The 24,058-nt window shown below is 35.5% G+C and overlaps 2 protein-coding genes across 4 annotated transcripts in view; one reads left to right on the forward strand and one right to left on the reverse strand.

Moving 5' to 3' along the window:
• nemp2 (nuclear envelope integral membrane protein 2) overlaps window positions 1-3,594 on the forward strand; it is a 14,176-nt gene extending 10,582 nt beyond the window's left edge. For both annotated transcript variants that reach the window (XM_051118658.1, XM_051118659.1), the window contains exon 9: window positions 63-3,594. In XM_051118658.1, the coding sequence (XP_050974615.1) occupies window positions 63-369 (307 nt within the window). In that variant the 3' untranslated portion in view covers window positions 370-3,594. The remainder of the gene's footprint in view (window positions 1-62) is intronic.
• mfsd6b (major facilitator superfamily domain containing 6b) lies at window positions 3,389-23,333 on the reverse strand. 2 transcript variants are annotated; one of them, XM_051118646.1, is made up of 7 exons: window positions 23,085-23,333; window positions 19,173-20,715; window positions 10,499-10,596; window positions 9,189-9,350; window positions 6,782-6,880; window positions 6,409-6,686; window positions 3,389-4,228 (listed from the first exon to the last, which is right to left on the reverse strand). In XM_051118646.1, the coding sequence occupies exons 2-7, from the start codon at window positions 20,711-20,713 to the stop codon at window positions 3,968-3,970; spliced, it is 2,439 nt and encodes an 812-aa protein (XP_050974603.1). In that variant the 5' UTR covers window positions 20,714-20,715; window positions 23,085-23,333; the 3' UTR covers window positions 3,389-3,967. The 2 variants fall into 2 exon arrangements, 1 of the variants encoding a protein (XP_050974603.1); XR_007828379.1 differs by having other exon boundaries at window positions 4,091-4,228; window positions 6,141-6,686.
• Between the last annotated feature and the right edge of the window lie 725 nt (window positions 23,334-24,058).

A 24,058-nucleotide genomic window follows, 5' to 3' on the forward strand; every position in this document is an offset into this window, starting at 1 on the left:
ACATGCACTGTATATATCCCATTTTATTTAATGATGTGCCTCACCAGTTCTGCGTCTTTCAGGTTTGCAGAGTTTCTGCGCAGTGGCAGCCACACTACTCAAGAGGAGCTTCAGAATCATGAGAATCAGTACGGGGTTGGTGGGGCGTACTACGAAAACGCACTTTTCAACAGCAGCTCCAGCGACACCCAGTCGTTCAGAGGAGAAGCAGATGACGATAGCGAAGACGAGCTGGATAGAAATGGTCCTCCAATCCTAAATAACATCCCCAGTCCTGCTGTATATACTCAGCCTGTCTGTCCGTACCCCCCCGTCGCCTACACCCCTCAGCCAGAACTCATGGATCCAGAAGACCAGGATTTCTTTTAAAATTGTTCTGCTGATTTGATGTTCATTTTAAAGACTTTTTTAGGAAGAAACAACTCTAAGGAACATTAATAGGTCCATAAGGATTGTAAAAATAATCGTTCCTTCTCATTTGTGTTTAAATTATCTCTTACAGGCAGCGTGGGCTGTTATTATATATTTTTTTAGCAGCAGTTTGTATTCTCGTACCCAAGTGATGCGGAGCTGGGAATAACACTGTATTGTACATACTGTATGTTAATAGTTTGTAGATAGTGACTGTGCTGCTCTCAGGTATATCAGATCATTAGGACATCACTGCAGTTGCTAATACTTTTTCCTCAACTGCTCAAGACAATGACTCAACACATACAGTACCACAGCATTTATGTAATTTAAGGAAACAGTGCCCTCTAGTGTTGGTTGAAGGAACAGTTTACTTATAAGTGCAAATTGTCTATTGTTTGCTTGCCCTCATCTTAAACCAAACTCAGTGTCTTCTGTGGAACGTTTAAAAGGGGACGTTTAGCAGAATCTCCAAGTATGTCTTTATCATAGTTCAGGGGTGCCTAAACTTGGTTTTGGAGGGCTGGTGTCCTGCAGAGTTTAGCTCCAACCCCAATTAGACACACCTGAACCAGCTAATCAAGCTCTTACTGGCATGCTTTAAAACTTTCCAACAGGTGTGTTGAGGCAAGTTCAAGCTAAACTCTGCAGGACACCGGCCCTCCAGGACCGAGTTTGGGCACCCCTAAAATGGTTAAACTAAACGATGACGTACCATTTCCAAAGGGTCCAAAACTGACATCAAAACATCTTCATGGCCTGTTGTACTCCATGTCTTCTGACGTCATGTGATAGAATGCTGTTCATTGTTGCACAACGTAGTATTATTATTATTATTGAATAACAGTTTAAATTTAAAGCCATTCATCACACAAAGCTATCTTAGTGGCTGTACATTCCTAGTTTTTCATTTTTTCTTTAAATTTAAATATGCACTAGCCCTGTGGAAGCCAGTTTTCGCCACTGAATTAAAAATTAAAAAGGTTATTGCGACCTTTTTTTTTTTTTCTCAGGATCCTGACTTTTTTCTCAGAATTGTGTGTCACAAACTGGCAATTCCTAATTTTTTTTCTCAGAATTGTGAGATATAAACTCAAAATTGCAAAATAAAAACTTGCAATTCTTGCAATTGTGAGATTTTATCTTGCAATTCTGACTTTTCTCAAAATTCTGACTTTTTTCGCAAATGTATTATATCTCACAATGACTTTTTCTTGCAATTGCGAGTTTTTATCTTGCAATTCTGACTTTTTTTTCTTGCAGATGCAAGTTTATTTCTAGCAGTCCTGACTTTTTTCTGGCAAATTGCGAGTTATATCTTGCAGTTCTGACTTTTTTTCTCACAATAGCGAGTTTATATCTTGCAATTATGGCTTTTTCTTACAATCACAAGTTTATTTCACAATGACTTTTTTTCTTGCAATTGCAAGTTTAAATCTTGCAGTTCAGACTTTTTTTCTCGCAAATGAGTTTATATCTCACAATGACTTATTTCTCACAATTCTGACTTTTTTCTTGCAACTGCGAGTTTATTTCTAGCAGTTCTGACTTTTTTTTTTCATGCAAATTGAATTTATATCTTGCAGCTGACTACTTTTTTCTCGCAAATGTAACTCGCAATTATTTTTTCTTACAACAGCACTTTCTCAGAGTCGCAAGAGTATATCTCACAGTGACTTTTTTTCTCACCGTTCTGACTTTTTTCTCACAATTTTGATATTAATTTGCAATTCTGACTTTTTTTTCTTGTACATGCAAGTTTATGTCTTGCAATTCTGACGTTTTCCCTCAGAACTGTGATATAAACTCAATTGTGAGTCATACAGACTTTAAAAAAGGACTTGTATGTTCTTGATTGTGAGTATTTATCAATTCTGACTGTTATTAAGTTAGAATAGTGAGTTTATATCTCAGAATTGCGACTTATATTACACAATTCTGGCTTCGTTCCTCAGAATTGCAAGTTTTTATCTCACAATTCTAACTTTATAACGGACAATTGAGAGTTTATATCAGAATTCTGAGAAAAAAGTCGCAATCACCTGTTTTGTTTTTGTTGCTGAAAGGGGCTTCCATACTAGCCAGACGTGTTTGACCGTTGATTTGGCTTTTCGTGCCTTTTGCACACGGCGTTCTAATATATGACACTTAAGTTTGTGGAAGGATTCATGTAAAATGAGTTTAGAGCTGGATTTCCATAGCTTTTTCCATATAAACATGGACTAGACTGATGTGTTTGACCACTGCTCTCGCAACTCACTCCATTTTTATTAGTATTTTTTTAAGTCTGCTGCCCCTTATGGCTTTAGAAGACTTGGAATATAGCGCAACATGAAGTAAGTTGATACAATTTTTGGAACTCACAAAATGATACATTTATAGGAAATCCCAAAGGAACATTGTAAGTGAAAAGTAATATTTAAATGCTTCTGTGTTTATGTTTTTTTGCGTTCTCAAGTTTTCTTATGAGAATGCAAAGGTTTTGCGAGGTAACACAATAGTTTTGTTTCTCAGCAGAGCAAAAAACTTTTGCCAGAGAACACAAAAGCACTGAATTTTATTTTATTTTATTTTTTATTTTTTTTTTTTAATCGCCAAGTCCCTTTTAGTGCAGGGGTCTTGGAGGGCCTACGTCCTGCTGCGTTAAGTTCTAACTTGTCCCAACATACTGGAAAGATTCTAGTAATCCTAAACACCTTGATTACTTTAGTTCAGTGTGTTTAATTGAGGTTGGGCGAAACTCTCCTTTCATTCCTGCTTTAGAGATTTCAGGGTGAACCATCCTTTTTAAAAAAGAATCAACTCATAGAGGATGGTCTGCATCATCTCAAGCGGGTTTACATATCTACATGCTGCCATTTCATACTCTTTTCTTTTTATTGAACTTTTGTCAGAGAAGAGAATGTATGTTTTTATACACATTTCAAGTTTGAGTCTTTAATATGGCCACCTAATTTAAATAAAAAAGACAAGTGGATCAATTCTCAACCAGAATATTGTATTGTGTCATCATGTAAACATTTCATGTAATTTTATAAGCAGAGGTCACTTATACACAAAGCTGCGAGGCAGATGGTTTCAGACGCCATATAGTGCAAATCAATACCTTCTGATGTATACTGTATAAATGCATACATTTAACAGAACAGAGCATGGCTTTAACATATTTTATTTTATACAGAGTAGATGTTTTTATATTTATATTTGGTCACAGGAAAGATGGAAGCATGATTAGCAAAATAACATACAGAGTGCAAAGCAACTACGCTTCTCTATTGCAATGTCAAGTCCCATGAATTACACTGAAGCGCCTCAACTGTTGGAATTATACCAAATGCTCAATAATGTGCAGATCTCTTCATAGGCACTGACCTTCGGATTTGCAGGCCTTTTGCGACTAAGGCAAGACATCAACTGTGGCAGTGCAAAGCATATTGATTCTATCGCCTCGGCAAACAAATACCTGTAGGCCAACATATTTTTGGTCCAAAGTCAGCTGTCACCTTTAACACCCCATACCATGTCTATAAATCATAAGGCTATATCCCAAAGAAGTTCAGTTGATTTTTAATTGTGGTTGTGCTTTCGCAGGCAGCTGTTTGGAATGTCCTGGCAATGGAGTTGAGTTCTCTACTGGTTCTTTTCTCCCTGTAGATGGAGGCGGGTTTTCCGCGGGACGGACAGGATGTGTGATTTGAGGAACGAATGCACTGGTAGTAGGTCCTTGAGAGAGATATTCTGCAGGGCTTAACATATCGGGTTGCGATGATGTGGATTCATCAGCAGGTGGCGTCGATGAGGTTTGCTCATTTGTCTCCTACAAGAGAAGGACAGAAAGGTTAAACATTTCAAATATATGATTAAGGTAAGTTACATTTTATCTGTTAAAATGTGTGCTAGAATGAATGAAAAAGTCACATTTCACCCCTATATATATATATATATATATATATATATATATATATGAAGACTTCATTTGCAAAAACAGATTTTTAACCATTTTCAAAAATCATGTTTTTTTTTTTTCTTTGTGCATTCCAATTGGGTTATTTTGATGAAGTAAAAATAACTAAAGAAAAATACAGCTAACTAACACAGTAAAACATGATAACATGAGTTATCTGTTTTTGCAAATAAACTCTTCATATATATGGAAATTAAGCCTATTTTAAGATCATGATGGTTCTGTTTTCTTTACAATTCACATTTTCCTCTCAATTCTCATTACTGTAATTCATCTAGATGTTTTTTTTTAAATAATATGTAAATATTCTCTATAGGGCTAAGATGAAATAAAATGATTCCTTTTAATAAAAAAATAAAGGCAGTATTGCAGTATTAACAATTATTATGCATATTTCACAATTTAAATAAAAATGAAAAGTATTTTAATAATTAACTTTTTTCCTTTTTTTGTTCTCTCTTAATTATTGTCATAATGCATTTAGATGTTATTCAGCTATTTTGTTATTTTTATAGGGTTAAGTCTAAATTAAATAATACTGTAATACCTTTTTTTGTAATTTAATAATAATAATAATAATAATAATAATAATAATAATATATATATATATATATATATATATATCTCAATTCTGATTATACATTTAGATGTTTTTTTTTTATTTTTAAATAATATTTAAATAGTCTCTATAGGGTTAAATATTACATAAAACGATAAAAAATAAATAAAGGCAGTATTACTGACTCTTATTTTACAATTTAAATAATATATTTTCTTCAATTCAATTCAAATTTTCTGAATCTGTTAGTCATAAATATTAATTGATAATGCAAAAAAAAAAAAAAAATATATATATATATATATATATATATATAGTCATCAAAAATAGATTCAGTAAAATAATAATATTAATTAATTAATTAAATTAATATTTAAATATTCTCTGTAGGGTTAAGATTAAATAAAATGATTCCTTTTCATTTAATAAAAAAAATAAAGGCATCATTACTGACTTATATCACAATTTAAATAATATCTTAATCAAATTTTCTGAATCTGTTGGTTTAAAAGTCATAAATATTAATTGATAATGTAAAAAAAAAAACATTTTACATATACATCTAAATCTAAATTGGTTTAAAAGCCACCAAAATACATTTAATAAACTATTATTTTTATTATTAATAATTATTATTATTTTTATGGGGTGAAATATGACCCTGGACATGTTCTTGAAATGTTTCTTCAGATTCACAGACTAAGCATTTGTTTGACTTCAAATATAAACATTATGTGTACTGTACAGTTTAGCTCATTTGGACAGCTTGATGACAAATAAGTCACATTGCCATATGGAATGACAACCCACACCCCAAGACATCTACATAGAAAATAAACAGCATTTCCTGACTTTAAACATTTGCTCAAAAATCAAAATACACAAAACATGTCAGTTGATATTACAATAAAAAGCTTTAGCTAAAGCCTTGACATGTAATATTCTCATGCAGAGAAGAGAAATTTGGACACAAAGGAGCTGAAGCACAGAAGTGTGTTTTAAGAACAAACAAAGACAAACAAAACTGACAACAGAAAAGCATTTATTTTCAGTAGGAAATAGGTTATACAATAGTGTTAGTAAGACTTGTGTAAATGATCCAAGAATACAATAAGAATGAAAGAGGAAATGCAATACCAGACTGTGACAGGACTGCATGCATTTTTGTGTACAAAAGTCAAAGTGCAAACAGATATTTTTCCTCACCTTTCCCCTGAGAAAATGACAGCATGGATGTAAAGAGAAAGAGTTAATTCAGTTAAAAGGTATAAAATATATTTTCTATTAGTATGAAATAAGTTTCTCCACATTAGGTTTCACAAGAATTACATACCAAAAAGCCAAGATGGCAAATAATACAGATCTAAATAAGAAAATTAGCAGGAAAAAAGTTCATGAAATGTTAATAAACATCAAGAGTGAAACCTTCACCTCCTTACGTTCACATCCCAAATCACAAAGGGTGCCACCCTACCTGCGGGACTTGACTTTCACCGCAGTGCTCGTTCTTTGACAAAACGACCATATCTCTGATCTGATAGAGGGCGAAAGCGATGGTGACCCAGGGGGAAGCAGACACCACCCAGGCCGGCTTGTTGGCATCCTCTTGCTCTTCCTGATGCCTGGTTTTCTTAGGAGGCGTCTTTGATTCAGGGTTAGTCTGAGATGCTGATTGGCTCTGGACTAAGTCAATAGTGGCGATAGGCACTGGGCTGGAGGGAACTGGGATGTTCTCAGCCAACATTGAGCCCTCTGTAAAAGAACACAGAGATGTAATCAATAAGCTGTCGTGGTTTTTACTGCAGCAAAATGACATTTTTGTTGTGAAACTGCAGGATGATACTTACTTTTATCCTCATTCTGACCTAACAGCCACTGTATCAGAGAGAAGATGAGTAATGTGACCAGAGAGGCCATTCCGAGGCCTCTGAAGGCTTCTGCAGCACCTAAACAGGAAATTTGCAAGATGAAAAAGGAAGCTTGAGAGGAAACAAGCCTGAGACTGTAAGATGAAAGTCATTCACACTGAAAAGCAAGCACGATTTAAACGTGTTCTTGTTCTTTTCGGATATTTTCTATATAGGCCATTCCACAAAATGCACAACCAAAAACAGCTTTAAAAAGAATTTAAGTTTTCAAATCTTACATGTTTACTAAAATCCTTCTATTATCTATTGAAACCCACAATAATATTTAACATATCAATAAGCTTAATATATGTAAGGGATAATCAATGCCGTGCATTAAAGGATTTTAAATGCACAATGTGGAGGCTAAGAACCGCCTGACACAAAGCAGATTTCATGGTTATTCCATGGTCATTTGCAAATTTATAGACAAGTTAAAACTTGTATTGTTTTTAGCAGTGCAATATTTGACCAAATAGGTAAAAATTAGTTATTTTCATCCATTACGGCACATATCTCTAGCATTATATAATAGGAATACAGGAATATAATGTAGCAATCTAGTATCCAGGCTATTGTTTTTTTTTTTTTATAAGAATCGCAGACAAGCATTGACAAGTTTATGTGTGCAGTGCAATGTGATCTCCGACCTCCCTCTCTCTCCCTCTCTCCCTCTCTCTCTCTCTCTCTCTCTCTCTCTCTCTCTCTGTGTTTGTGTGCGAGTGATGTGTGTGTGTGTGTGCATCAGTTAAAGTAGTGCATTAATACAGAATGGTGATTAAACTGACTTGGAACTACCTGTGCATTAAACGGTTTTACTGCATACGTGCCAGCCAATCAGAATCCAGTATTCAGTCAGACCACGGAATAAATAAAAATCGTCATATGTTTGGTACTTTCAACTGGGAGGTGGCTGTCCCTAACCCCTAAATTTCAACTACCGACAGTCACTGCTGAAACATTTGGTGGACTTTCGGTAGTGACATCTTTATTTTTTAGTGTGTGTTATTCCATAATATTTAGCCTTCATATATGTACAGTTGTTCAGAACTGTGCTAGCTAAGCATGTGCTGATTAGCTATTTGAGCTAGGTTCAAAAGTATCTAAAATGATCACTACTGTAACAGTCATGACCAAAATATTTGGTGAAGTTTCGGTAATGACATCCTTGTTTTTTGGGGTGGTATTCCATAACATTTAGTTTCTATATGTATACAACTGTTCAGAACTGTGTTAACCATGTGTTGATTAGCATTTTTTGAGCAGGGCTCAAAAGTATCTAAAATTGTCACTACCGTAACAGTCACATTTGGTGAAGTTTCGGTAGTGACATCTTTGTCTTTTTTGGGGGGGTGTTATTCCATAACATTAAGCTTTTATATGTGTACAACTGTTCAGAACTGACCTAGCTAATCATGTGCTGATTAGCATGCATCTAAAATTGTCACTACCGAAACAGTCACGACCGAAACATTTAATGTAGTTTTAGTAGTGACATCATTGTTTTTTTGGGTGTTATTTCATAACATTTGATTTTTATGTGCGTACAACTTTTCAGAACTGTGCTAGCTAAACGTGCTGATTAGCATCTTTGAGGTAGGCTCAAAAGCATCTAAAATTGTCACTACCGTAACAGTCACAACCGAAATATCTGGTGAAGTTTTTGTTAGGAAATCATTGTTTTGGGTGTTATTCCATAACATTTAATTTTTATATATGTGTACAACTGTTCAGAACTGTGCTAGCTAACCATGTGCTGATTAGCGTCTTTGAGGTAGGCTTAAAAGTACCTAAAATTGTCATTATCGTAACAGTCCCAACTGAAACATGTCATCATGGTTTCGGTAGTAACAAAAAGGAACAAATAATAATTTATTAAGGGGAAATGAACTAAATTTTAGTACAGTTATGCAAATTTGTATTATTTTAGTATGCTTTTGAAGTGTTTTAGTATGCGTATGTAATGTGATGGCTACTGAAACATTACTGTCTCTACCGAAAATGTGCTGTTAACTGCGCAATTACTAGAAATGTGTACCTTGAATATTACACGATTTTTTCTACATACAAAATGTGTGGGAAAAGACATTTTTTTCAAGACTTTTCCAACTCAGACTTTGAACCAGTTCTGTAGAATGGCCCATATATGTAGAAGAATTTATTAGTATATAAGTAAAAAAACAATAACAATATATTCAATCTTTTTGATATACAGTGATGTAGAATTCAATACTACAAGAGTCTGGCTCTTTCGTAACTGTGTCTAAATATATAACAGCATCAAAGCATGCATGACGCACACGAATGGAATGTTTGTGACGTCACATGATCTTTCTTGATGTCATACCGAAGAAGTTCACAAAAACTCCTCCTAGCATGGCTCCACATCCTCTCCCCAGACCTAGGTGCAGCCCCTGCAGGATCCCCTGAGCTGACGTGCGCAGAGCTGGAGGAACAGCAGCGCTCAAATACGAGATGCACGCCGCCCACACTGATGCATGTGTCAACCCTGCACGACACGTTAACATAAATAAACACTTGTGCATCTGCTTAAATAGATAAACACAGATCACTCGTGAGATCTTTTGTGATACACATGAACACAAGAATAAGACAATATTTACAGGTGGTAATACAAACCAAAACAAATATGAAAAAAAGCTCTTCAGTCTGCTACAAATGATCATTAAAAGATAATCAGGAACCAAATGAGAGAACAAAATATTAATAATTAAAGATTCAGCAATATAGCTCATGTTATAGTCATTTTATGAAGTAATATAAAAGTAAATATAAAACAAAAATACTTTATAAATTAAATAACTATTTAATAATGTATAAAATGTAGTGAATTTAAACTGCATATGGGATCGTTTGAAGCTGCATTTAAACTGCATTTTGGAAATTCAAAATCAGGGCACCATATCAGTCCATTATATATAGAAAAATGCTGATATGTTTTTCTCAAAAAACAATTTCTTTATGACTGAAGAAAGAAAGACAAACATCTTGGATGACAAAGGGGTGAGTAAATTATTTGTAAATTGTTGTTCTGGAAGTGGACTTCTCCTTTAATCTTACACTGTATTTACACATTCCTCTGTTTCTTCATAACTCATATATAAATAATAAGTCTTAAACATTGATAGCCAGCTAAATTTATGTTATATAAAGTCATATCACTCAGTTAAAGCAAACTGGCGTTACACCCATGAGGTGGGAGCACGGTCATCCAGTAGTGTCAATAGTCAACACAGTCACAAGATAATACTGGCTAAACAGGCTTCTAATCCTGCTTTAGGAAACTTCAAAAGTCTTGACATTTTCACTAAGTGCTTTTCACAGGAACAGAAGAGGTTACTCTTCTAAGAACTGATGTTGAACAACATTTTGTACTGCCTAGCCTCATAAGTATCAGTACCGCATTTCTTTCAGCTTTGAAACAAGCGCCACTGCCCAAACCTGTCTATTTCTAAACTGTAACCGTGTGATTGCAACAGCATGTTTGATGTGAAAGAAGGTGTCAGATATACTGCAAAAACAGCTGAATCATGTCCTTAGATGATCTCCACGTCAGCTGTGGTCACTCAAGAGCACAGCCCACCAATCCAAACTCCAGAAGCCAGTAGGGCTACACATAAACACATGATTTCTCACCTTGAAGCACCTCCATGGGTAAAACTATCCATGCATTTTCTAGGTAGGAGATGTACAGATAGCGTGCGGTGTTGCAGGCCAGTCCGATATAAAGGACTCTAGAAAAGAGAACACAGTTATGTAATACTGGTATGTCATATTTTATTCATACGTGTGAAACAATAGTTTTCTATACAATGAAAATGTCACACTGGGTGTAGCTAAACCCGTTTGCTTTATAAGGCCTATTGTAGTTAAAGCTGGGTGTTGCATTTTCTGGTGATGTCAGGCTCTATTATGACGCCCGAATGAATGACTCACTCTGTCCTAAGTACGGGCTGTGAGCGTGACCGCACACGATCTCACCAGTGCTAATCTATAAACACTGAATCTCAGACAGGAAAAAACAACGTTAATTTTATTAATACTAATTTAATTCAAATGATGCTTCCTGAAAACAACTGTAATGAAGTGAAGTGTCTCACTTCCGCGCTACTAGCATCACTAAGCATAAATTATAGTTGGTATCTATTTTCTAAATGCATATTATTATTGTTAACGATTCATCCATATATATATAATTTTTAATCAAACTGTCATAATTTGATCTTCAGGTAAAATGACAGGCGGCGTATGTCTGACTTTAATTAAACCTTACCCCCTTTTTTTTTTTCATACAATCGCCTACAAGCAAAATCAAATAATTTTATTTTGTCTTTCCTCAAAATACAGAAGAAAAAAATCTGCCACTAGTTTAGTTTCATCAGAACTTTAAAGGAAAACTCTTTGTCCACCTTGTCATCCAAGATGTTCATGTCTTTCTTTTTTCAGTCGTAAATAAATTGTTTTTTGAGAAAAACATTTCAGGATTTTTCTCCATATAATGGACTGCTATGGTGCCCCGAGTTTGAACTTCCAAAATGCAGTTTAAATGAGGCTTCAAACGATCCCAAATGTGGTTGTAAACGATCCCAGCCAAGGAAGAAGGGTCTTATCTAGTGAAATGATTGGTTATTTTCATAAGAATAATATAATTTATATACTTTTTAATCTCAAACGCTTGTCTTGATCTGCCTGAACTCTGTGTATTCTGGCTCAAGACAGTTAGGGTATGTTGAAAAATTCCAATCGTATTTTTTCCCTCAACTTTAAAAATCATTTCAAAATCATCCTACATCGCTGCCGAAGTACCGACCCAGTCTATGCAAAGTGAACATGCAAAAAAGATCAAACACCCTTAACAAAAAAGGCAGACAGTGATATAGGACGATTTCGAAGTTGAGGGAAAATATGATCATTTGAAGCCGCACTTAAACTGCATTTTGGAAGTTCAAACTTGGGGCACCAAAGTCGTCCACTATATGGAGAAAATGCTGAAATGTTTTCCTCAAAAAACAATTTCTTTACGACTGAAGAAAGAAAGACTTGAACATCTTGGATGACAAGGGGGTGGGTACATTATCTGTAAATCTTTGTTCTGGAAGTGGACTTCTCCTTTAAATAAAATCTGGACTGTTTCCAAAAAGGTTTCCTAAACACTCTCTCTGTCCACCATTGGTTAAACAAATACATAGCCCCGCCCAAGCTCACACCATTGGTTGAATCAGTGTTGCTGTTGTCAGGCTGGTCAGGAAGCTCAACAGAGCAATGTCTTGCACCACAGTGTTTACGTGTTTTGGGGGAAATCAACCAGCGAATGAGTTATTTACAGTTGTGTGTAATTTATTACTACTTTATATTATATGAACTATAAAAAAGTAAAGACCTAGCATATTGTTTTATAATTTAACCGGGATGAACATCAAAATACAGAAGAAAAGATCTGTCATTATTTCCGTTTCATCACAACTTTAAGTAAAATAATGATTGTTTCCTAAACATTCTTCCTGTCCACTATTGGTTAAACAAATACCTAGCCACACCCCAAACTCACGCCACTGGTTGAATCAGTGTCGCTGTTGTCAGGCTGGTCAGGAAGCTCAAACAGAGCAATGTTTTGCTCCACAGTGTTTACACGTTTTAGAGGAATCAACCTATGAATTCCTTACATTTGTGTGCATTTTAAGCATCTTAACACCAACAAATACACAAAAATCTTTAAACCAAAGCTTTTATACTGCCTTCTCCATGTAACTACATGCAAAAGCAGCTCTGTGAGATAGCCATGCAAATGTTGACTCTACAAACTACAGAGAACATTTCACTGTACACTATGTTGGCTCTGCCACACCCTTTTCTTTAGAAAGCTTTAGAATTGATCCACAAAAGAAGCAAGCTCAGTGGATCAATGCTGGAAAGCCTAGACAATGTGTGATGGGGCTAATGGCTGGATAAGGTTACAGGCCTCTCGGCAATCATGACTGAAAATAGGCCACTTAACAAAGGCTGCAGAGACAAAACTGAAGCTATCACATGGATGAACAAAACATCATGTCTACAAACGAAAATTAGGTTCTATGGATGTTTTTTTTTAAATGTAGAACACATGAATTTATCTAATTCATCTAATTTATATTATAAGAACTATAAAAATAAAAATGTAGTTAATTGTTTATATAAAATATATTTTATACAATATATATTAATTTAAAAATACATTTGTGACATATAAAGTCACACTGTAACAAATGTGAGATATAGTCACACTGTGAGATATAAAAATCACACTGAGATATAAAGTCACATTGTTAGAAATTCCAGTGTAACTTTGATTTTTTATATTCTCAATTAAAATGCGGTGTGGTAAGCCAGAAATCATCTTATGTTTTGCATAGAGCAGTTCTGCTACACAGCAGTTGCTGCTAACTAATCAGCTTTTCACGAACCAGCATCTGTCGACTAAAATAACATCTCCACAAATTAGGAAGTGGTCACTGAAACTGGGTTGTCTGAGGGAAATCGCAAAACGTCTGCCAAATGCTACCCGTTTACATCATTAAAAATGCAAAGACTGAGCCACCAGTACACTTGAGCTATCTTAAGGTGATTCATCTTGTACACTCTCAAGAGCTGATGCTCTGGGATATACCACACACTTGAGAAATACCACAAAGCAGATTGAGGATGTGAGCAGACATTTCCATGTGCCTGTTTACCACTGCCCACATACACATGGTAAACATCCTGGAAAAGGGTGGCCTGCATCTTGGTTGTACATTGTGTGCCCAGGCTAGGCAGTGCCCATTTAGAGCTTAGCCAAAGTCAACAATAACTACCCAGACACAACCTTTGGACTTTCCCTGTGAGCCTATTGTACACTGCTTGGCCACAAATATGCCAGTCTATATGTGTTAATACACAGAGATGTGTTGAGTCTTTATGGCTTACCTTATATTTAATTAAAAACAACAACAAAAAAAGGTTCCCATCAGTAGGCTGGTTACTAAAGCGTATGATCACACTGGTATGATTAGCGCAGCTTTTGGCACTTTTTTTGCACATAATCACTATAAACCACTTATAATAACAAGAAGAAAATGAAGAATAAACAGTGATGTATATTGAAACAGCAGCAGCCTAATAATTGCCCAAACCTTTCAACATAATTCGATTTTTTTTCTCATCAAAAGCTTGTATGTAGCCTCTTCCTGTTTACCAGCCACTCAGTTTCATGTCTTTCAGAAGAAATGGATGAGTTCACGTGTCGTATCTTTGAAAGGTCACTGTGGTAGCGCACATATAGCTCCTAAACCAAGCCATTAACTGTGATCATTATGAACTTGTTTAAAACACAAAATACATTTACTTACATATATTTGTTTATCTCAATGGCTACAGTTTTACCGTGAATAATTTTGCATGCCTCATTTCTTAAAGGGGTGCTATTATGCTTTTTCATAAAAGCATAATAGCTTTTATAATAGACCAACATTTTTTTTATTTTGGTCAGTGTGTGGTGTGTATCTTCGGGCATAAAAAAGATCTACAAAGTTACAAATCTCAAAGTCCACACGAAAAGGAGATATTTAGTTTTAAAAAAAAATATTTTCAAGAACTACAACGAACAGCTCCTTTGGACTACAGCGTTTGTTTTCCGCATGCAATGACGTCCCAACGCGGTCCATTAGAATATCATTAAATTAAATCCTGCCTATGGAAATTCGAATTGTTGGGGGGTGTGTAGGGACAAAGTGGAGACCTGACTTTACTGATGCAGTGCAGAGAGACACTTCAACAAGCCGCAGCGCAGTGGGTATAAACACAAGCATTGACTAGAGTGGCCACTTCAGAGCAGTAACACACCGCTGACGTGTGCAGTACAGGGGGTTCAAACACATGCTGAAGCCGGGATCACCGGTTTCAGAAATTTTTGAATTTTCCGCTTCATTTCATGTATCTTTGCTCAGTAATTAATGTTCTTTATCAACGTATCAGTTTAGGACTTAAAGAACCAAAAATTTTTTGGAAATATTATAAATAATACCTGTCAATCATGTCAATAAAGCTTTGTCTTTTTCTGTAGACCTAATGTTACATCAGTAGGTGGCGATAAATGAGCATCTGTACTACGTATTAGCAAGTTATTAAAGGAACACTCCACTTTTTTTGAAAAGGCTCATTTTCCATCTCCCCTAGACTTGAGTTTTACCATTTTCGAATCCATTCAGCCGATCTCTGGGTCTGGCGGTAGCACTTTTAGCATAGCTTAGCATAGATAATTGAATCTGATTAGACCGTTAGCATTTCGAGTTAGACGCTAGATAGAGTTTCGATATTTTTCCTATTTAAAACTTGTCTGTTCTGTAGTTACATCGTGTACTAAGACCGACAGAAAATTAAAAGTTGCGATTTTCTAGGCCGATATGGCTAGGAACTATACTTATTTAACAATCATTAATAATAATAATAATCGTAATAATCAAGGAACTTTGCTACCGTACCATGGGTGCAGCAGGTGCAATGATATTACGCAGCGCCTGAAAATAGTCTCCCTGTGCAAGCAGGTGGTAAAATTGATTATACTGACGAAAGTCAGCCTATTTTCAAGCGCTGCGTAACATCATTGCGCCTGCTGCACCCATGATACAGCAGCAAAGTTCCTTGATTATTACGCCAGAATGAGAGTATAGTTCTTAGCCACATCGGCCTAGAAAATCATGAATTTTTTATTTTCCATTGGTCTTAGTACATGATGTAACTACAGAAGAGTCAAGTTTTAAATAGGAAAAATATCGAAACTCTTTGCTAATTTTTGAGCGAGATGCTAACAGTCTAATCAGATTCAATCATCTATGCTAAGCTATGCTAAAAGTGCTACCGCCAGACCCAGAGATCGGCTGAATGGATTCGAAAGCGGTAAAACTCAACTGTTTAACTCTAGGGGAGTTGGAAAATTAGCCTATTTTCAAAAAAGTGGAGTGTTTTTTTAAGTAATTGACTCATTAGAGTCAATGTTGATTCATTAAAATCACTGAATCATTAACAAATGAAACGGGGGACTTAAAATAAATAATTCATTCACTTAGGCCTATATTTCTTCACAAACAATGATTTATTCCTCAATGAAACACCACTAAGTATTATATCTTATTATAATTATAATTATACTTGCTAAAGACTATTACTGATTTTAGATTTACTGTAGTAATAATTCGGAGACACTAATTTGGGCAAACAGCACTAATGACTTTTTTTACGACTTGACGCTTAAAGCGGAGGACTTGCAACTCGACTTGGACTTGCCCGTCTTGACTCGGGACTTGTCTGTCATGACTTAAGACCTGAATGCAAAGACTCGAGACTTACTTGTGACTTGCAAAATAATGACTTGGTCCCACCTCTGTTAATACAGATATAGCACAAGAAATGTGTGCATATACATCACTTTTGAACAGATGCGCTTGGTTGTGTTCTCATAAAATATTGAGCAACCAGGATATGGTAACCATTGCAAGAAGGTGGTGCTTGGGCACAGGTCCAAAATACATAAACTACTATGATAAAGTAAAATTGCTGGCTTCGCTCAAACGTTTGCTCAATCACTGAGCATAAATGAGTATTTAGCTTTTGTTAATTTCAGACAATACCTGTCTATGGGATACCAAATGCAAAGTAGATTATTCACAAAAAGAGATAATGGAATATCATTTTGTCAGTATATCTAGTAAATCTCTTTTTAAGCAATCAGGATGTTGTGATAACAAAAAAATATGCTTTTCTAGCTATATCTGTGCATTTAAATAAAATATTAATAAATACTGTAAATTTAAATAAAACTACATTTATTTACATAAACGTTATGTAAACTATAAAAAACTAAATACTGAAATAACACTGCTTTTGAAGATGTTTCCTTCATGACTGGCTACCAACAGATTTTTACTGATGCTTCCTACTTAATACATTTCCCAGTAAAACTGCAACCAAACAGTTCTTGCCCAAATGATTATCATATTTTATTAACTATTTTTGCTTGGATACAGTTTAAAGAAACAACTATGACTGACAACATACAAGGGTGTTCCCAATGACGCATTTAAATTGCTGGAGGTAGCTAACTCTGCATATGCATTGTTATTGGGCCACACAGAACACATTTTTAGCGCTTACAGACAGCTTTATAAGAGGAACTAAAAGCAGCAAGACACGATGCACCAGTTAAAGACGTCCTCCTAGTGTTAAAATGCAATTAAAAAACAGCAGAAGACAAAAACACTTTCTGTGTGAACTGTCTCAAATCTGACCTTAGTATCCAACTTTATCAAGTCACAGAACATGGTCTGCACTTCCATTAGCTGCTGCTTATTTGCATAACAATTTAAGTGTGCTCAATTGCCTACTTAATTGCTCAATCGTCTACTCTCACTGAAACTGAATGACTCATGGTATCTACAAATTACTTTCAGTGTGAATGTCCTAAATAACAGGAGAAACCTCGGACTACCCACTTGTATTGGAAGTGGAGATGTTCCTGTCTTTCTTTCTTCAGTCAAAAAGAAATTAATGTTTTTGAGGATTTTTCTGTATATAGTGGAATTGGAATTGAAGCTATATTGAAACTGCAATTTTGACCTTCAACCCACTGATCCCCACTGAAGTCCACTATATGGAGAAAAATCCTGGAATGTTTTCCTCAAAAACCTGCAACCAAACTGCAAACCAAACAGCTCAATCATCCTGCCCAAATAATTATCATATTTTATGAGCTATGTTTTGCTTGGATACAGTTTAAAGAAACAACTATGACTGGCAACATACAAGGGTGTTCCCAATGACGCATTTAAATTGTCGCTAACTCTACATAGTCATTGTTATGGTCCGCACAGAATGCATTTTTGCGTTTACAAACACAAAAACAAGGAACTAAAAGTAGCAAGACACAACGCACCAGTTAAAGACGTCTATCTAGTGCATTTTTACGTAGAAAAACAATTTAAAAAAACGCAGAAGACAAAAACACTTGCTGTGTGAACTGGCTCGAACCTGACCTTAGTATCCAACTTTATGAGGTCACAGAACATGGTCTGCACTTCCATTAGTTGCTGCTGCTCATTTGCATAAAAGCAGAAGTGTGCTCAATTGCCTATTTAATTGCTCAATTGTCTACTCTCACTAAAACTGAATGACTCATGGTATCTACAAATCTTTCAGTGTGAATGTCCCAAATAACAGGAGAAACCTCGACCACCCACTTATATTGGAAGTGGACTGAATGGACGTACAAGTGGTAAGTGGTTCTCTTACTTTGTCTAGCACCTGAATACCCGCATTTAAACAAATCAAACAGGACTTCTGAATGCAAGTTATATTCCTAAATAATATTCATAATTCAAGTCCCCAATGCAGTTAAAGGATTCATTTACTCCAGAATTAACAATTTCCTGATTTACTCACCCATATATCATCCAAGACATCCATGTCTTTCTTTCTTCAGTTGAAAATAAATTAAAGGTTTTTGAGGAAAACAGGACTTTTCTCTGTATAGTGGCCTTCAATGAGGACTGGCACATTGAAGGTCCAAATTGCAGTTTCAGTGCAGTTTTAAAGGGCTCTACATGATCCCAGACGAGAAATAAGGGTCTTCTCTAACAAAATGATGAAATCATTTTCTAAAATAAATAAACAATTATATACTTTTTAACCACAAATGCTCGTCTTGCACTAGCTCGACTTCACGCACTATGTAATGCACAACTTAGGCGGAAGTACCGACCCAGTGTTTACAAAGCAAACGTGCAAAGAAAGTCAATCACCCTTTACAAAAACGTCAAAACAACAATGTTGGATGATTCTGAAGTTGGAGTTTTTTGTCCCTACCCTACCTTTATGAACCGAAGTACACTGATAAAGAACTAACCACGCATGACCTTTCCAACGTGAAGTCATGGACACACATTGCAGAGCTAGTGCAAGACTAGCATTTGTGGTTAAAAAGTATGTAAATTATTTTTTTTTTAGAAAATGGCTGATCATGTCGCTACATAACACCCTTATTCCTCAGCTGAGATTGTGTAGAGCCCTTTGAAGCTGCATTTAAACTGCAATTTGGCCCTTCAACCCGTTGGCTCCCACTGAAGTCAACTATATGAAGAAAAATCCTGGAATGTTTTCCTCAAAAACCTTGTCTTTCTTTCTTCAGTTGAAAAGAAAGTAAGACATGAACATCTTGGATGACATGGGGTTGAGTAAATTATCAGGAAATTTTAAATCAGGAGTGAACTAATCCTTTAAGTATTTTACAAAATTAGATTCTCACCTGATGTGTCCAACAAGCTCAATGAGTTTGTGGCTGGTGAAATAAGCGGCCAGCTCAGACACGTGGCTGAGCACCGAGCAGATGCCGAAGAGTGTGGTGGTGCCCTTCAGGTCCTCCAGATGCCAGTAGAGGAAGGTGAACACGAAACCATAACCAAACCCCATGAACCAGGCCACAAAGAGAACCGTACCATAGCGGACGCCACAAATGATCCGGAAGAGATCTTTGAAGGGAAACGGTTGCGGGTTGCTTTCTGGGCAAACGGGTGTGTCATCTGGACTGGACTCTGAAGATGAGACGTCCTGAATGACTTGAGGTATATCCAGATCCTCTTTTTTGTCCTCTTCATCATCTGAGCGATAAACCCTGTTGTCAAAGTGGAACTGCGTCGCCACGATTAATGCCAAGGTCATTAGGACTCCAAAAACTATGAACGCAATTTGGTAGTTCTTGTAGTCGGGTAGAACACAACCCGAACCCTGGATGAAGATTGTGATGTGTGTGTGGTCGATCCAAATGCCGACCGACAGCATAGCGACACCCCATCCCAAAGATCCCCACATCCTCTGGAGTCCATAACGATCTCTGTGTGATCCTAAATATTGAAGAGTGACGGTGTCCACAATGGTCACAGCTGGGGCGCTGAAGAACTCGCCAATGATGATGACTAAGAGGATCAAGAGAAATATAGTATCTACTTGCTCCTTATTGAAAACTATGATATACTCTTTGAGTTTGGCAGTGATAGCTTGTGTTTCAATTGTCGAGGTAGATTTTGACGTAACTGTCGAGGTACGAGGCAACCCCGTTGTCGAGTTAGATGGCATGGTAATGCCGACAGGATTCGCAGAGGGAGTGCTTGTGGTATTTACATTTGCACTTCGAATGTATCTAGAGTGAGGTCCATATTCTGTTAATATTGGCTGAGAAAGCGGAGGAGCGGAATACACATCCTCAATCAAGTACCTTCGCTGTCTGGTACGGTTACCAGTTTGAGTATAGTTTGTAAAATTGTTTGGCGTCTCAACACTAGGGTCCATGCTGACACAGGTCATAGCTGCCGGCTTCACAAAGCCGATACCGCAGTTAAAGAGCACCCAGCAGAGTACAGAAAACAGTAACACCGCTTTCCCTTTCTTGAAGCGGTCAGCCACTACGCCCCAGAAAGGCGCACTGCAGAACTCAATAAAGTAACGGATTCCAACTAGCAGGCCACTTTGGCTGGGTGTCATTCCCAGCTGCTTGTAGTATACGGCAAGCAGAGGGTGTAAAGAGCCATATGCGGAGTAAAAGAAGAAGTAGAAGATCTTGGAAATCAAGAGATGATTGTCTATTCGTGCACAGCACCTCTCTGTGCAGTCCATATTCTGAGAGGGCTGAGAAGAGAGTGTGTCAGTGGGGGCAGGCGGTGCTGTTTGACCGGATGGTGTAGTGTTTGCCACCTGCCCCAGGGACAGAGTGTTAAAAGGTTCAGACAGAACATATTTCCTCTTTTGGTCCTCCTCATCATCCGTAAGGATGGCCACCCGATCGCTCGCCATTTCTGTGAGACAGATATAAACATCTGATTAGGACATTGTGTAAAGTCTTCATGCAAATACAAAACAACAAAAAACCTTATGCTAAGTGTCTGTGAAGAAAGATGGCAGATTTAAAACCACATTCACTACCAGTCAAAAGTTTTTGAACAGTACGATTTTTTAATGTTTTAAAGAAATCTCTCCTGCTCACTGTTTATTTGATCCAGCAAAAACAGTACAATTTTTGAAATATTTTTACTATTTTAAATAACTGTTTTCTATTTAAATATATATTAGAAAAGGTAATTTATTCCTGTGATTTTAAAGCTGAATTTTTAGCATCATTAGTCATATGATCCTTAAGAAATCATTCTAACATTCTAATATTCTGCTTAAAAACATTTATTATTAATACTATCTTTAAAACAACTAAGCAGACTTCAGACTTTTCAGGTTTCAGAAAGTTCAGAACAACAGCATTTATCTGAAATAGAAATCTTTTGTAACATTATAAATGTCTTTATCACCACCTTTGATCAATTTTTAGCGTTCTTGATAAACAGAAGTGTTAATTTCTATAATTTCCTTCCCCCCAAAAATACAAATAAATAAAAAAAAAATCACGCTGACTCCAAGCTTTTGAATGGTATAGTTTATAATGTTACAAAAGCTTTTTGTTTTAGATAAATGCTGATCTTTGTATCTTTTTGTTTATCAAAGAATCCTGAAAAAAGGTACTCAGCTGTTTTAAATATTGCTAATAATAATAATAAAAATAAACGTTTCTTAAACAGCAAATCAGCATATTAGAATTATTTCTGAAGGATTATGTGACACCGAAGACTGGAGTAATGATAATGAAAATTCAGCTTTGATCACAGGAATAAATTACATTTTAAAATATATTCAAACAGAAAGCAGTTATTTTAATTAGTAAAATATTTTTGCTGTACTTTGGATCAAATAAATGCAATGATTGGTGAGCAAAAGAGAATTAAAAAAAAAATAATTAAATGTTTTACTGTTCAAAAACTTGGGCTACATTGTTCATACATTGTGGTTATCGCAAAACAAAAATAAAAGGTGAAGGAAAAAAAAACTTCTCATGTCTTTTCTTGGTGATGTCAAAGGTCGTAAATCACTACTGTGGTTAGGCCTAAGTGTTTTTGTTCAGACCAACCAGAAAAATTGGTACATCTTTTTTATGAATGCGATCACTCAAAAAAGTTTTGGGAAGATTTATCTTTGTATGTCCAGAGGAAAACTGGTTATAGCTGTGATCTGACCTCAAAGGATGTCTTAATATATTTTGAATCAAAAATCTGTTAACTCTATGGTGAATTTGATGATTTTATTTGGAAAGTTTCATATTCATAAAAATAGAAGAAATAATTCTAAACCTTGTTTAAAGGTTTTTATGATTGATTTCCATGCATATATGGATTCTCTTCAGTGTATCGACAGTAAAAAATCTATAGATACAACTGTATTTGCTAAAGAGTTAAGGTTGATTGAAAAGTGAAATTATATACATTGTCATTTGTAATATCGACAGTTGTATTTATCTTGTATTTTTGTTAAAGTGTATCTTTTGCGTATATTTATATTTAAAATGCAAATTGTAAACCCGATTTTTGTTTTTGTTTTCTTTGTTTAAATTGTGTTAATTAATTATTTTGTTTTGGATGTCTTGTTATAAATGTATATGTTTTGATGCAGTTTATAATAATAAAAAAAAAAGTTAGGCCTACGTGTTTACAAAATTGCTAATGCTAACATTTTGCATATGAATATTAATGCATTGCATTGTTTAATATTAAGTGCATTATTGCTTACCTTTGTGCATTAAACCATTTTGATTCAGTCACTTGATGTCCAATAAGGCAAAACAGTTCACTTAGTGCTACTTTTTAATGTACAAGTTAGACTAATGAGAATTATTTGTTTTTCACTTGACTCTAAACCTAAGTTTAGAATAAAAACACATAACACCTTAATGAGTTTAGTACGAGTATATAATCAGTTTTATGTCATATACACTGACGTCAAACAAAATTCATTCAGTATCATTACACATCAAGTGATAATGCTGAATATCAAGTAGTGTTAGCAAAAACTATTTTTTAGGAATGCAGTTATGAGGTGGAGATCATTGTGCGGTGGAATGAAGATAAACTGAAGTGTAATTAAAAAACGGTAACGTCATGTATCATAATAAACTTCAAAGGGTGTAGTCCCTGTCTGAAACTGAGTACACACACCCTATAAGCTGTATTAACAGTGATACTGCACAAATACAATGCCTAAATGTATTTACAAACACATTTTTTTTCTGACACAGTGTTTTTGTATAAAACAGGCAGCAGTGTGGCTCAATACAAAGCTCACTTACCCGGTTGTTGTGTGGAAGTTTATGTTATTTCACCGTCTGGCGTTGAAGGAGGACGATCCCTTCAACAGACTGTTCTCTCCGTCCGACCATCATTTTATCACCATCCTGGATTTTTGCTCACTTTCTGTGAACAGTCCTTAAAGAGCGATGTATTGCGGTAGAGCAGAGGAGCAGGTTTATCCTACGGCCGTTCACATCCGACCTGACGTCAATCTCTCACCTGCCTGCGATGTGCGCAGCGGCAGTGTGTTTGTGAGACTGCCTTCATTTCCACTGATGTCATTAGCAAGTGTGACACCCTGTTTCGTCCTTCAGTTTCTGAAATTGTGTTTTAGACTGCACGGTTTCCCGTATAGTATTTGGCTTGGAGAAAATGTCTTAGATCAGACAAATGTTGATGATATTTAGGACTTTTAATTGATCAAAATAGGCTGTGGTATAGTTTAATATAGTTTATATTAACTTCTAGGTGGAGTAAAATACTTTTGGATTAACCACTTATTTTAATATTTTATTTCTATTTTTATTATTATTATTATTATTATTTTTATTAGAAACACATTTATTTGGACCGGCGAACGCATGCAACATGATTTAACTCTAGAGATTATGATAAAACAGCGACATCTACTGATGCTCAATAAAGTTAAAACTAACCAAATAGTTAAAATAAATAAATAAAAATACATACATATGCACATACATATCTAAGCTACTTTTAAAAAAATTGCCTACCAATACAATCAGTAGTTATTTTAACATATAATATCTAAATATTAATCTGATCTGATTTTTCTTCCACAAAACAATGTCAAACAGAGTGACTTAAAGCATCGAACTTGAACGTGCACTACCAGTCAAAAAAATTTATTTTTATTTTTATTTTTTTACTATTTAAAATAACTGCTTTCTATCTGCATATATTTTAAAATGTAATTTATTCTACAGAAATCATGATTTCCTTCGGAAATCAT

This window comes from Labeo rohita, chromosome 9 (assembly GCF_022985175.1).
Source record: "Labeo rohita strain BAU-BD-2019 chromosome 9, IGBB_LRoh.1.0, whole genome shotgun sequence".
Classification (NCBI taxonomy): Eukaryota; Metazoa; Chordata; class Actinopteri; order Cypriniformes; family Cyprinidae; genus Labeo; species Labeo rohita.